Source organism: Podarcis vaucheri (assembly GCF_965113315.1).
Source record: "Podarcis vaucheri genome assembly, chromosome: 2".
In the NCBI taxonomy this organism is placed as follows: Eukaryota; Metazoa; Chordata; class Lepidosauria; order Squamata; family Lacertidae; genus Podarcis; species Podarcis vaucheri.
Genome location: NC_138760.1, coordinates 62,806,732 through 62,819,785, shown reverse-complemented (window position 1 = coordinate 62,819,785; position 13,054 = coordinate 62,806,732). Strand labels below are relative to the sequence as shown.

Below are 13,054 nucleotides of genomic sequence, written 5' to 3'. Positions count from 1 at the left end.
GGGTTGCCAACTGAGGTCTTTTCTGTTAGGTTCATAGACAAAAAAGGGGAGCGCCACTATGTAATTAATCCAATTTAGCCAAATAAATAAAGATGCAAACGTGCCTGTAAAGGGCTTGGTCTCTTTATCATGTGAAATATTGATTTGATGCCTCTTTTGGTTCCACTCACGAGTCAGAGACTCTGGTGAGAACTTAATTGGACCACCACTAGAGGAGGAACAATGGAATGGGCAGGGGTCTAAACCACCTTTTTGTCAGCACAAATGAGAGCGTTCTAATTAAATAGACCGTCATTCCTCTTTATTTAGCTCTGCTGATTTTTATACACAAAGGAGGCGGCAGACTTAAACAAAGGGATCATTTTGTATTTGTTAGCACTGGCATGGTCATATGCAGTAAAATTCTGAAAGACCCTTGATCAGCTTAGAATAGAATAGGCGACTCTCAACTTACATGGGGACAGCGTGTAAAGCCAATACACACTGGGTTCAATGGCAGGTGGAATTGCCAAAGTCTTTTTCCATGGACACCCACCCCCTTTCCTTCCCCCTCCCCCTAATTGTCAAGCACATCAAGCTGAATGCGCACAAGTTATATGTGTGTAAGTTGAGAGTTACCTGTGTGGCAAATTGCTCTCCTGGGAGAAATTTCCTATAAATAAAGTATCCAAGGGGACAAAGAAGTACAAAGGAAAAAATCCTTGCTGAGCAGTATGATTTCATTTCATTTCTAAACTAGGAGACACGTGGCCAGAAACTAAGGTCTGGCTAGTGTGAACATGTTCTGGTCTGAGGTATTAGTCTTAACAGAAAACAGTTTTGGTTTGAAAAAAACTGAGAAAAGAGAGTATAGGAAGCAATGCTATTATCTTTTTTATTTATCTGACAAGCCTGTGAACGCACATATAAATTTAAGTTTGATAGACTAATTGTTCGCACAACACTGTATTGTATTACCTTTCTTTCCCAGTCTGTGAAGATGCTGTATTTTATTTATGTTTCCCCTGATTTTCTTATTTATGTATATTTTCTCCTGGTGTCAATAATCAGGGAGTTCCAATGTGCAGATTCTGCTAATAGTAAACTCAGTTGGTGACAGCTACCAAGATAGCAGCTGAAAACTGTTTGATGCAGTGGAAGTTCCCATTAGTGCAATGAGAAGGGAGTGTCTATTTTGCCAATTCACCCTCAGTCCCACAGCTTCCTTGCACTACCACTCCCAAAGGCAGGCGGAACTGTCAGCGAGAGGAGGAATCAGCTTAAACCACTTCCCTTCTGTGTTTTGCTGCCACTGGATCAATAAGCCTTTTGTCTTCGAGGGGATTCCATTGGATATAACCCTTTGACCTTAAGTTCTACTGAAAGGAACTGGACTTAAGTTAGTCCATGTGTTTTATCCACTGGTTTCAATGGGACTTTGGCACCACCAACTTTAACTGGATTAGGGCCATTGTACTGACTGATGGGTTAATTGCCAACTGGTTGCTCTAATAAAGCCTATGGTGTACCAGGGGAGCCAACTTGGGCCCCAGGTTATGCGTGCCCAGTGTATGACATCACACCCGCCCCCCCAGCCTTGGAACCTGACTTCCAGTACCCCCGGAAGTCAGGTTCTGAAACCTCAGAAGGCCTTAGAAAGCATCTCTGAGGCCTCAGAGATGCTGTCCAAGGCCTTGCACAATCTCAGAAGTTGTGTGGGGGCCCTGTGGTGTGGGTGCAGAGCACCCACAACAAAATTTTGGTGGGTGCTCAGGCACCCAGAGCACCCCATACTTGGCGCCCCTGTGGTGCCATTCATCAGCTCTGTGTCATCCATTCGGTACTCTTCTTGCCTCACACAGTTTGTGAATGGAGAATTCATTCACCCAGAGAAAAGTTCCCGCTCCCAAAGAACCTACAGCAAACATCTATAACTTCCAAAGCCAGTAAGAAACCCTGCATTAGGAAGTGCTGCAGGTGCTGGACTGGCAATCTGTCCTTCTGAGTTATTGGTTCTGCATCGGCTACTGCTTTAACATGATAAATAATGTCATTAAAAATCAGCTCAATGGAAATATATGTCATTTCCACTCCTCTGAGCTCCCGAGACTGGCAGAGGCTGAATCAAATCACCACAAGTGTGTTTCAACATGCTATTTGCAAAGGTTCTTATTTATTGCCTACTTAGGAAAGTGGGTTGGTATTCTTTTTAAACACTTCTGAAGAATTAAAAGCCTTGAATCAATAGGAAGCAATAGCCCCATATATTAGCCACAGCCATAACAAAAGATAACCCAACCAGCATGACTCTTTACTTCTCAGAGCTCAAACAACCAATCACAGGTTTCGGTTCAAGGCCAAGGAAATACTTTGTTTGTGTGAACCTAAGATCACAAGAATAATCATAAACAAATATCATAAAGGCTGCCGTCTAGCTTTTCATAAGCAACTTATAGAGTCATAGAGTTGGAAGCCGTCCTATGGCTATACCTGCCCAAATATGAAGTGCTCTTTAAAAAAAAAAGTTCAACTAGATGTTATATTATTTTTAAGAGACATAGAAAATGCAATCTAGAATATTAAAATCCAATGAGGTTAGCCCCTAATGGACGGTGCTCTGGAATTACCAAGCAAGAGTAAGTCAACTGGGCACTAACTTCATGAATGGTTTGAAGGCTGGCAGAATCTAAAAGAAACTGTATAATCAATCAATGCAGAACCAATCAGCCACTTCTCAAAGTATCATTATTTCTAGCCAATCCATGGCACTGCCATATTCTGAAATGAGACTCTAAGCCCTGATCCAAAACACACTTACTTGAAAGTTCTACTGAAACAGTGAGATTTACTTTCCAAGCAACTATGTTTAGGAGAAGTGATCATTTTCATTTTAGACATCTTAAGTAAACTGAAGGAAGTCTTGCTTAGAACCGCTTTTAATTAGCAGATCAGACAGTTTTGCATAAATTTGCTTAATTTGAATACTTTATCAGCTGTAGACTTTGCCCATAAAGGAACAATCTGACACTGATGCAGGCTGTGTAGTTCTCACACTGAGAAGGCTCATTAATGTGTTGGAACAATTGTTTATGCTCCGTTCATGCTATTGCATGAGTATTAAAATGAGCCTAAGGCTATGATTTGCAGAATCTTTAGCATAGAGTACGTATACTGAAGCCACTGAGATTACTCCAAAGTAACTGACCAAAGCATAACACTCCAATCTGAAACATCTGTTCTGATTAATCTGCCCTGAAGGCCAGTATAACACTCCTTCAGTATAAACATAATGTTATGGGTGGAATTCAATGTCAAGCTGAGGCGATCAGTCTGTCTGCACAAAATTTTCAGCTGGCCAGACAGAAAAATTGCTCCTCCCTCTGCATGCTGTTCTGGGGGTTCTCCCAGTGTTCCCCAGAGCCAAATTCAGAAGGGGACTGTGGGTGGGGGGGGACTCCATGGCACAAGTGGAATCCCTTATGCAGGATCTTTAAGTGAATCACACTCTATGGGTTTTTTTGTTCCATGGGTGTTGTGGTCAGTATATTCCATACTAAATCAAATAGTTTACAGGCAAGGACCAATTCACACACATTTAGAATGTGCACAACTGTGCACGCACGCATCACGGCAACCCAGAGGTAACCAGGAAAGGGAGTGGAATGGGGCTTAATGGGGCAGAGCGGGCTTATGCATGCTCCACTGTCATGCACAATAACCCAGAACACGACCACGCACAAATCGGGCATAGCCTGTACTTAGTAGTGAGCACATCTCAGGATCAAGCTGCAACCAAGTGTGTTCACTGGCCCTAAAAAGGTAAAGGTAAAGGACCCCTGACAGTTAAGTCCAGTCACGGACGACTCTGGGGCTGTGGTGCTCATCTCACTTTACTGGCCGAGGGAGCAGACGTTTGTCCGCAGACAGTTTTTCTGGGTCATGTGGCCAGCATGACTAAGCCGCTTCTGGTGAAACCAGAGCATTGCACAGAAACGCTGTTTACCTTCTCGCCGAAGCGGTACCTATTTATCTACTTGCACTTTGACGTGCTTTCAAACTGTTAGGTTGGCAGGAGCTGGGACCGCGCAACAGGAGCTCACCCCATTGCGGGGATTCGAACCACTGACCTTCTGATCAGCAAGCCCTAGGCTCAGTGGTTTAGACCACAGTGCCACCCGCGTCCCTGAAAATGATCAGCCTCTACTCACTGGCCCTACAGGACTACAATTTACAGTCCTCAAACTTTGAGTAGAGGCAGATCATTTTCAGGCTACTTGCATTTATACTTTGGGAGAAACTACCATTCTGCAAGGCATTCCCTTATGGATGCATGTGGTGGAAAGAAAGATGGGTACACAAATGGAATCCATGAATTGATGTTACACATGAAGCACTGTAGCTCAGTAGCAGAGCATCTGCTCTGTAGGAAGAAGTTTCCTGATTCAATCCCCAGCATCTTCCAATAGGGCTCTGAAGATTCCCCCACCACCAACACCACCGCTGTCTGGTTTCCAACTGACAGTCAGCTGACCAACAGGACCAAACAAGTAGGAACTCTACCAGCAATAAAATTGCTTTAAATACAGGGAAGTCAAATCAATTAAGCAGTTTAAGCATATTTGTGGCTAGCAGTCCACAGTAAGTACATGCCTACCACGAGAAGTGCCTATATGCTCTGCAAAGTGCTGTAACAAGCGGGATTTCACCACCATAAACAGACTTCCACTGGACCCTAATCTAGAGGAAGATAATTTTAGAAGCCATTTTCTTGCTGCATTGAAGACTCAACTTTATTACCCCAGTGACGCGTACAAACAAGAGAAACCTGAAGATAATGGTCAGCAGTTTTGTCAGACCCTTTTGCAACTGTTGAAATTCTCCATCTCCCATAAGGTGCTGCTTTGCACTGGCTTGGCACAAAACCACTTCTGCTTCACATCTAACCACTTCACTTTTCTCTCTTCCCATCAGCCTCTTCACTTGCTTTCCTATTAATTTTTCTATATCCGTTTCAAGGCTGTTTTATTCACTTTCAAAAGCTCTAGCCAATCTCACTAGAATTCAACTGGCACTTTAAACCCTCCACCAACAGCCAATGCTTTTAAAAGCAGCTGCAGATTGGCAAATCTGGGGCTGCTAGACACCTAGCTTGCTTTAAGCATCCCTGGAAAACACCAGAGTTCCTTCCTCTTTGGTTAACTTTTCTGTGTTTGTGTGAAATCTGCTTCTGGCTGAGATCGAAAGCTTTTGATTCTGTTTTGGACTTCAAAACTAAAACAAAGAATAAAACTGCTTTTAACTAGAAGATAAGGCCATTTTTCATAAACATGCTTAATTTGAATTGCAATGCTTTGTTTTGCTCAAAGTTCAGGACCTTTTTGGCAAGAAATGGGAATGTGAGTTCCAAGACCAGCATGGGCAGCTAGATAGGGACTTGGAGCCATGGGAATGAATTGGCTTTTATCTTAATGCTTTCACTTAAGCTTGGATGTGGGACTGGAACCTAGATTAGGCACTGAGGGCTACAATCCTACATGTCTTTATGTGGGATCAGGTCCCATAGAGCTCAACAGGACATACTTCTGAGTAGACTTTTATAGGATTGTGTTGTTCTCATTAGTGTGTGTTTGAGAACTGGCCCCATGGTGAATAATTGTTCTGAATCCTATGTATTAGAAAGTGATTGATGTTTTCAACCCTTTTTCTGAAATCAGCAAGTATTGGCAATTTCAGAAGAGGTATACAAAAGGCTTATGCAGAATTTAATCCACATTCCATCTTGGTCAAAACCACTGATGCACTTCTTTGAAAATATAAAAACCTTTTTTGGTTGCAAGTTAGCCTTCACTCCTTCCCAATATAATTAGTTCTTTGGGTTAATAGTGAGTTGTGTAAAAGTATCTCCTTCCATCTGTTTTAAAACCTGTGTGTTTAAGTAAGCATCTCCTCGTTCACTTTTGCTATAGAACAGTACTATGCGGATATAGTACTACCATCCATCTCTCCCCTTTGCTATCTAAGGCCCCTGGTCCATGTTCCTGGTCAATTTATTCTGCTTTATTTTCCAAAGTCTACTAAATCCTTTCCATACGACAGCAACCAAAAATGGTGCTCAGTATTCAAAAGGCAGGCAGAATATAATTGTAAATGAGGCATTATATATTCTTTACTATTGGTTCTTAGTATGCCATTTGCCCTTTGAATGGCTACATTAAGTTGATAGTTTCAGTGGACAATTTCTGGCAGCTCCCAGCTAATATGGATCCCAAACACAGCAAGGTCAGATCTAAATGCTGTTCAGAGGCCAGGAACCAGAAACTCAGGGAACAATGGGAAGGTGATGACAGAGGTCTTGCAGGATTGGAAAAGGGCAAAAGAGGTTGTCACACTTAAGATCACTTAACTGCATACCGTACAGTCTTTTGTTTTTAGTACTCGGGTTAAGAACTTAATTCGTTCTGGAGGTCTGTTCTTAACCTGAAACTGTTCTTAACCTGAGGTGCCACTTTAGCTAATGGGGCCTCCCGCCACCGCGCAATTTCTGTTCTTATCCTGAAGCAAAGTTCTTAACCCAAGGTACTATTTCTGGGTTGGTGAAGTCTGTAACCTGAAGCGTCTGTAACGCGAGGTACCACTGTATCTAGCTAACCTGTGCTGTGGCAGCCAAAAGAAGGGTATTCCCCAATTCCTTTGGTTGTACTTCTTTACATACATATTCCCTTGGTATATGTCACTAGCCAGCCCCTGAATAAGAGGAACAGACACAGGTGAACAGTGAAAAGCCTTGCAATTCCATCCATACTACGATTTCACTATACGATTTCACTCAAATACATCTTCAGGCTGTCAAAAGGAATATATATATATAGAGAGAGAGAGAGAGAGAGAGAGTCTTGCCAAAGGAGAGCCATTATGGCACACGTTTGTAAAACACATTGCTAACGCATATGTAAGCAGAAGCCTATATTATGTTAGGACTCTATAGTCTCACCATCTCCACAGATACATGGCAGCTACCTTGACTGTTTGGAACGGGCCTCAGGCTTGTTGCTGGGTGTCCTGATAATGCTGCATAATGACCTCAGTGTTGACAAAAGGCTTGGTGTGTTTTTTTCCTCTGCAAAGAAGCTCGTTTTTCCAGTTGCACTGCAAATGCATATAGCTAATCCCTTGTCACACAGCCTTTCATAATAAGCACCACTCTTGATTTAGCTAATGACTATGTTGCACTAATGCCTTTGATTCCTTATCTTTCCTGCCTATACTTCTATCTAGAGGAAACAAGAAGGGCATCTCAGCTCAAAGATGGAACTAGAACACGGCCTCAAGAGGGACAGTCCTAGGGTCGTTCATCTTGGATCTCACGCCTTCCAGAATCCAGGGCTGCTTTTTAGTGTGCCAGAGACAGCATCTTAACTCATTTGGACAGTCAATTTGGCAGAGTGGCTAGAAGACTGAGCTATGAATCAGCAGGTCCCAGAGTATTACATCTGCCATTAATGTCTAGCTGTAGGCAAGTCATTGGTTGCTTCACAGCCTCAATACTCACATCTACAACACAGGGCTGATAATGCACACCCACCTTGCAGAGTTGTTGTAAGAGTTTCATTGTAATGGCTTGGATCACAACAGAGTTCACGATCATGGGGCTTTCATGTCTCAGCTTTCCTCTGATGTCCCCTGAAAATATGCTCCTGGGGACTGTGAAACCTTTGGGGGTGATTTGGGATGGGGGGGTGCAGTCAAAAACTGCCATCTCTCTGGTGTGAATGGAGGAGTAACCTGGGATCCAAGTCACTGTATGTGGAGTGCTTGAAAGTGCTGTCTAATTCTAAGTACTTAAAAAAAAATTAATCTAAAATTTAGAAATTTTTAATAATGCTTACACTACAGTGAAGATTCACCAGCGCTATGACAGGGAATGTTTTTTAGATCCCACAAGGCCATTTTATTCAAGCCTGTCTATATGCTTTTGATTCCTTTCTATCTCAGTAACCACACATACAGGTGTAGCCACAATAAATAAATGTGTTAAAAGCACCCGTTATATCTTCTTTCCTGTTCACCATGAACAGCCAGTTCTTCCCACATGGCAACAAAATTCATGTTTGCAGTCTACAGTAATGTGTATTCTCAGTCTGTGCAAAGGCATAATTCCTGAAACGTGGTATCTTGAAAAGGAATGGTATTTGCTAGAGCAATGGAGAATGACACCTCAGGCAACCAAAGAGAACAGTTTTCCAACCCTGAGTTGTCATTTGAAAGGGCCAGGCTGTTTCTCCTTCAGCTTGTGATGAGTGATTCACCTCATCTCCGAGGAATCTGATTCTTCTGTTGGGTACTGTGTGTCACACACTTCCTGGGGCCCTAGAGAAATATGTATAACTAACCTTTCTTGTCAAATGAGCTGTTCTTCACCACAAGTACCAGGCAGCGAAACTAAAAAATGTAACTGAAGTATAGAATTTGATCTTCGTACTCTGCTGAGTTGTAGTTTGCTGTTTTGCTTCTTTTATTCTGCGCATTTAATTTTATTGTGCATTGCCTTAAGCAAAGTTTTCAGTGGAAACACAGCCAATGAACATTAGAATAAACAAATAAAATACATTCGTTCCTGCACTATGTGGAGTCTTCATCCCAAACGCCACTAGTGCAGCACTGCATCTTTAGCTGTAGTTAAAACTGGCACCACCCAAATGCACACACAAACTGCTTTTTGTTGGGAGATGTAGGATAACTCTAAACTGTGGTCTACTGAGAATACTCATCATCCAGTCAAATTTAGCTATTGTCTTAAAATAGCTAAAGAAACTGGAAGCCATATGGAAGTCTGTTGGAGCATTTCCCACTGTGTCAGGCTCATTCACACATTAGACTGATCCATGAGTGCTGCATGGATGGTAACATTCCATCATCTACAAACGATATGCTCAAGGCTAGCCCTAGGTTTTAGTGAGCTCTATGGAAAGCCATTTACTGGACCGTCCCCAAGTCTTTCTGTGGATGGTCATATACCACAACTCTGGATGCCTTCTGCTTGGTCACAGCTTACCCAACAGCTCCACAACAGTGTGCAAAATTAAAATATATACATATGTAAGCATATCAAGGAGTAAACATGTAGTTAAGGTTTTACCACATCAAGACAAAAAGTGGAACCAGAATACAAATGACAGTGAATGAATGTCTGCAGAGGCTTTCATTTGTCTTGGAATCAAGTTTGGGATGAACTAGGGGTTTACCTGGATCAAAAGTGCAATGAAAGCCAACAGATAGTAGGTATTGCAGGACCAAGGACAGCAACTAGACAGACAGCTCTAGCAAAGCTCAACTGGGAACTATCATATAGCTGTAATTCATCGGACCAGATCTAGCCCCAGCTACAGCTGTTAGCTGGAGAGGTGTTATGAGAAGCAGAGTTCTGGCCCTGCACTAAAATGGTACTGGACAGTCACCTAATGTGCTTTCTGCATCTTCAGATGGGAGTTCACTAGAATTGTTTATGTATTTCGAAGGAGAGAGATATAGGCTTCCTTCTAGTGTCTCTGATCCCTGCTGGTGTGTCAAGGGCTGCCCTTAACTTCAGGTTTGAGAACATTACTTTTTGTATTTAAACCTACACACACACACACACACAACAAATGCCAAACACAGAGGCTGAACAGAAAGATGAAATGCAACCTACCTCTGAGGGTTTCTTCTCCTTCTGTCTTGACCAACCGGATTTTGTATTTGGAATTTTGGAGCACCTTGAAGCTGATGTTGTCTGACCTTCAAACGAAAACAAAATTCATTAAGATAACAACAGCAAGAGTTCCATGAAGAAAAGTCTAATCACCATCTAACTGGTGTCTAACAAGAAATTTACAGTTCATTTGTTGAAGATTCTTCAGGACCTATGGACTGCAATCTGAACACCAACTGTGTTGCTGAGGAGAATAATTCCATGCACCAGAACTTCTGAGAAAGCGACTGGGTGAAACTTAGCAGAGGTATATAAACTGGTTCTACGTGAGGCCAGCAGCTTTGTTTTGCTCCTGATGCCTCTTGTTTGAATTATCTCTTTGCTAGATGCATTATTTGATTGGAAATATAGGTTTCTCCTAAATCAGCCTTTCTCAACCTGTGTGTCCCCAGATGTTGGTGAACTACAACTCCCATCACCCCTAGCTAGCAAGGTCAGAGCTCAAGAATGATGGGAGTTGTAGTAAAACATCTGGGGACCCACAGGTTGAGAACCACTGTCCTAAATGATGCTCTTGAATATCCTGTGTAGCTATTGTACTTCAAATGTTTCTAATTTGGACAAGCATCTGGGTCTTAAGAAAATACAAATCCAGGTGAAGCATCAAGTGTTGCTTCAGTTATGGGCTAGTAGCTTTAAGCCTAATAAGAGTGGACAAACCTTAGTGGAAATCTCATAACAAAGCTGAGGTTTTTAATTAGCTCTAACTCTTTGTTGGGTGATTCCTTCCTGCTTTCCCCCCTGTGCTAATCATATATCTCAGTCACTGTGTGCCAACCTATGCAGACCCAAAGTGAAGGATTCAACACAGCTAAGCAGATTGCTCCATCATTGCAAGCATTTCCCAGGTTCAAGCCCCACAGGTGTCTCCAGGTAGGGCTGGGAGACAGCCCTGCATGAAATCCTGGAGAGCCACTGCCAGTCAATGTAGACAATACTGAGTTAGATGGATCAATATAGATAAACTCAGTTTAAGGCAGCTTCCTATGGCCCTGGGAGGAGTCTCTTGCTAGAGCAACTCCACTCACATGCTTTACCAAGTGACAAGAATGGCAGCTTTTAGACATGGTAAGGTCTACAATGAAGCAGCCCGGCAAGAGCCCTTGTAGCAACTCAAGTGTCATCAACAAGCCTTAATTTTATTGGTCATTGAAGTGTACTTCACATGAGGTGCTGAGTACTCACACAAGCAGTCACAGAATGAGTGGATTTTACAGGTTGCAGACATTCAAGGATTACAAACTGTTGTTAATTGTGTTAAGTCTCTTCTAATCCAATTTAAGATGCCAGCCAGGGTATTTGATAAAACCATCCATTGTTATGTGGTTCTGCTATTTAGAGGAAGGCCACAGAAACTTGCTCTTTTAGCTGTTGCTTTAAATAGTTTATGCAGGAGCTCTGTTCTGATCCTCTCTCAAGTGCTAGAGATCACACCTTTACAATTTTTTTAAAGGCTCTCCATGCAGAGAGTCTGCAAAAAAAAAAAGGAAAAAGAAAAGAGGGGGGGAAGCTGCTGTTGCCATTGCAGTAAAAGTCCCCACAGGCTAAAAAGGTCCTTGTTGCTTGACTTGTTCCAATTAAATCATAACATAGAACCTTATGCTGCCATTTATCTCTTTTGGCTTTCTCGGTTCAGAATAAACTTGCTTTATTCTGTGGGTCAGGAGGGCAAACTTTCCCTCCCACATGTCAACTCCTCCTTGAGTATGACACTTATAAATCTGAATGGGTAAATGAACTCTTTGCCAGCATGCCGGCATGTGTGGTGATGCACATACACTGTCCTCAAGGGGTAAAAGGCTATGGAAGTAGTTCTATATAGGCCATGCTGAGGCCTGCCCATGCATACTATTCTGAAAACATCTGTGGGGGGGAACCTACCCCAAAACCTAACGCAAGTCAATTTTTGTACTGTGTTGTTACTCTTACATGAGTTAAAGAACACTGCAGATCATAGTCCTGTACTTGCATATAGCTTTTGGACTCTCTCTCTATTCTAAGAGGTGGTTGGTTATTCTTTTAAGAAAGACACTTGCATATAAAGATGTGTAATAATATGCTGTGCTCATTTTGCATTTGAATGTATCAAGTCCTGGATGTGTACCTGTATTAAAAAGTTAAACGTGGAAGAAATGTTAAACTCCACCTAGAAGTTTGGGTCAGCAAGTGAAGTGTCTGATCCCAAGAGTGGAATCATCCAGCCTCACATGGCTAACTCAAGAGGCAAAGCACAACACATGAAGCTGATTCTTACTGAGTTAGAACATCTAGACCAGTATTGTCCGCTCAGTTAGCAGTGTCTTGTTTAAATCAGCCTTTACCAACCTGGTGGCCTCCAGAGGCTCTGGACTACACCTCCCATCGTCCCTGACCATTTGCAATACTGACTGAGTGGGAGTTGGGAGTCTAACAACAGCTGCAAAGCACCAGTGGGTAAGGCTGCACTCAATTCCCAGGTAGTGCTGCTACTGGACATCCTTTAACAAGAGATGCCAGCCATTTAACCTTCTGCCTGCCTGGCACATGCTCTATCCCTGAACTATCACTCCTTCCTCTCAGCACCAGGCTTTTAATAACCCTAAAAAATAAACCTCTAAAAAACTTTTCAGGAGAGCTTTAGGGCTCTTGAGGGGTTAAAACATTGTTAATCACAGTATTAAACGGCACCACCTTATCTCAGTTGGACTTTGGTATTTATGCAGTAGGTGATGTTTTAACTGTTGACAAATGCTCTCCTGCAGAGTAACTGTAAACACAGCCATGACTTTCCTTTTCCAGGAAGTGACAGTAGCTGCACATTGTCACACGGTTTTAAATGCCACATCTTGTAGCTTGTTTAAAGGTAACATAGCATGGGAAGTTACGGAGAAGAGTCCATAATATTTGCACACTAAAGTAAATTGTGTTCATGTTGCACATCCCAAACTAATTCCTACAATATGCCCAGTTTAACCACCTACAGTTTGTTTTTATGCCAACAAACATTCTGCCCTTGAAGTGCTAAGAGCCTAAACTACACAATTTACTGATGGAAAACTGAGCCAGAACAGTTCCCATACAGTACTCAAAATGATGCTTGGAAACAGAACACTTTATTGAACATGGAAGAAGTCGTATGTCAAAATGTGTTGACCATGTTGCATCTTTCAATTAAAATGCTGTACTTCTAAGCACCACTTGGAGGCTTCGCCTCTTTTTGGCTTCCTTGTGTTTAGTGTCTTCCTCAGTTTTTGTTCCTGTAACGTAGCCATCAGATAGCTTCCAGCCTTGCCAAAGACTACTTTGGTTTTAAAGTTAAGTTTATTTCAAACACTTGCTCCTTCCTGAAGC

The 13,054-nt window shown here is 42.3% G+C and overlaps 1 protein-coding gene across 2 annotated transcripts in view; it reads right to left on the bottom strand.

Moving 5' to 3' along the window:
• The window catches only part of JADE2 (jade family PHD finger 2), a 149,460-nt gene that overhangs the window by 116,329 nt on the left and 20,077 nt on the right, over window positions 1-13,054 (bottom strand). For both annotated transcript variants that reach the window (XM_082211560.1, XM_082211559.1), the window contains exon 3: window positions 9,665-9,750. In XM_082211560.1, coding sequence (XP_082067686.1) covers window positions 9,665-9,750 — 86 coding nt within the window. The remainder of the gene's footprint in view (window positions 1-9,664; window positions 9,751-13,054) is intronic.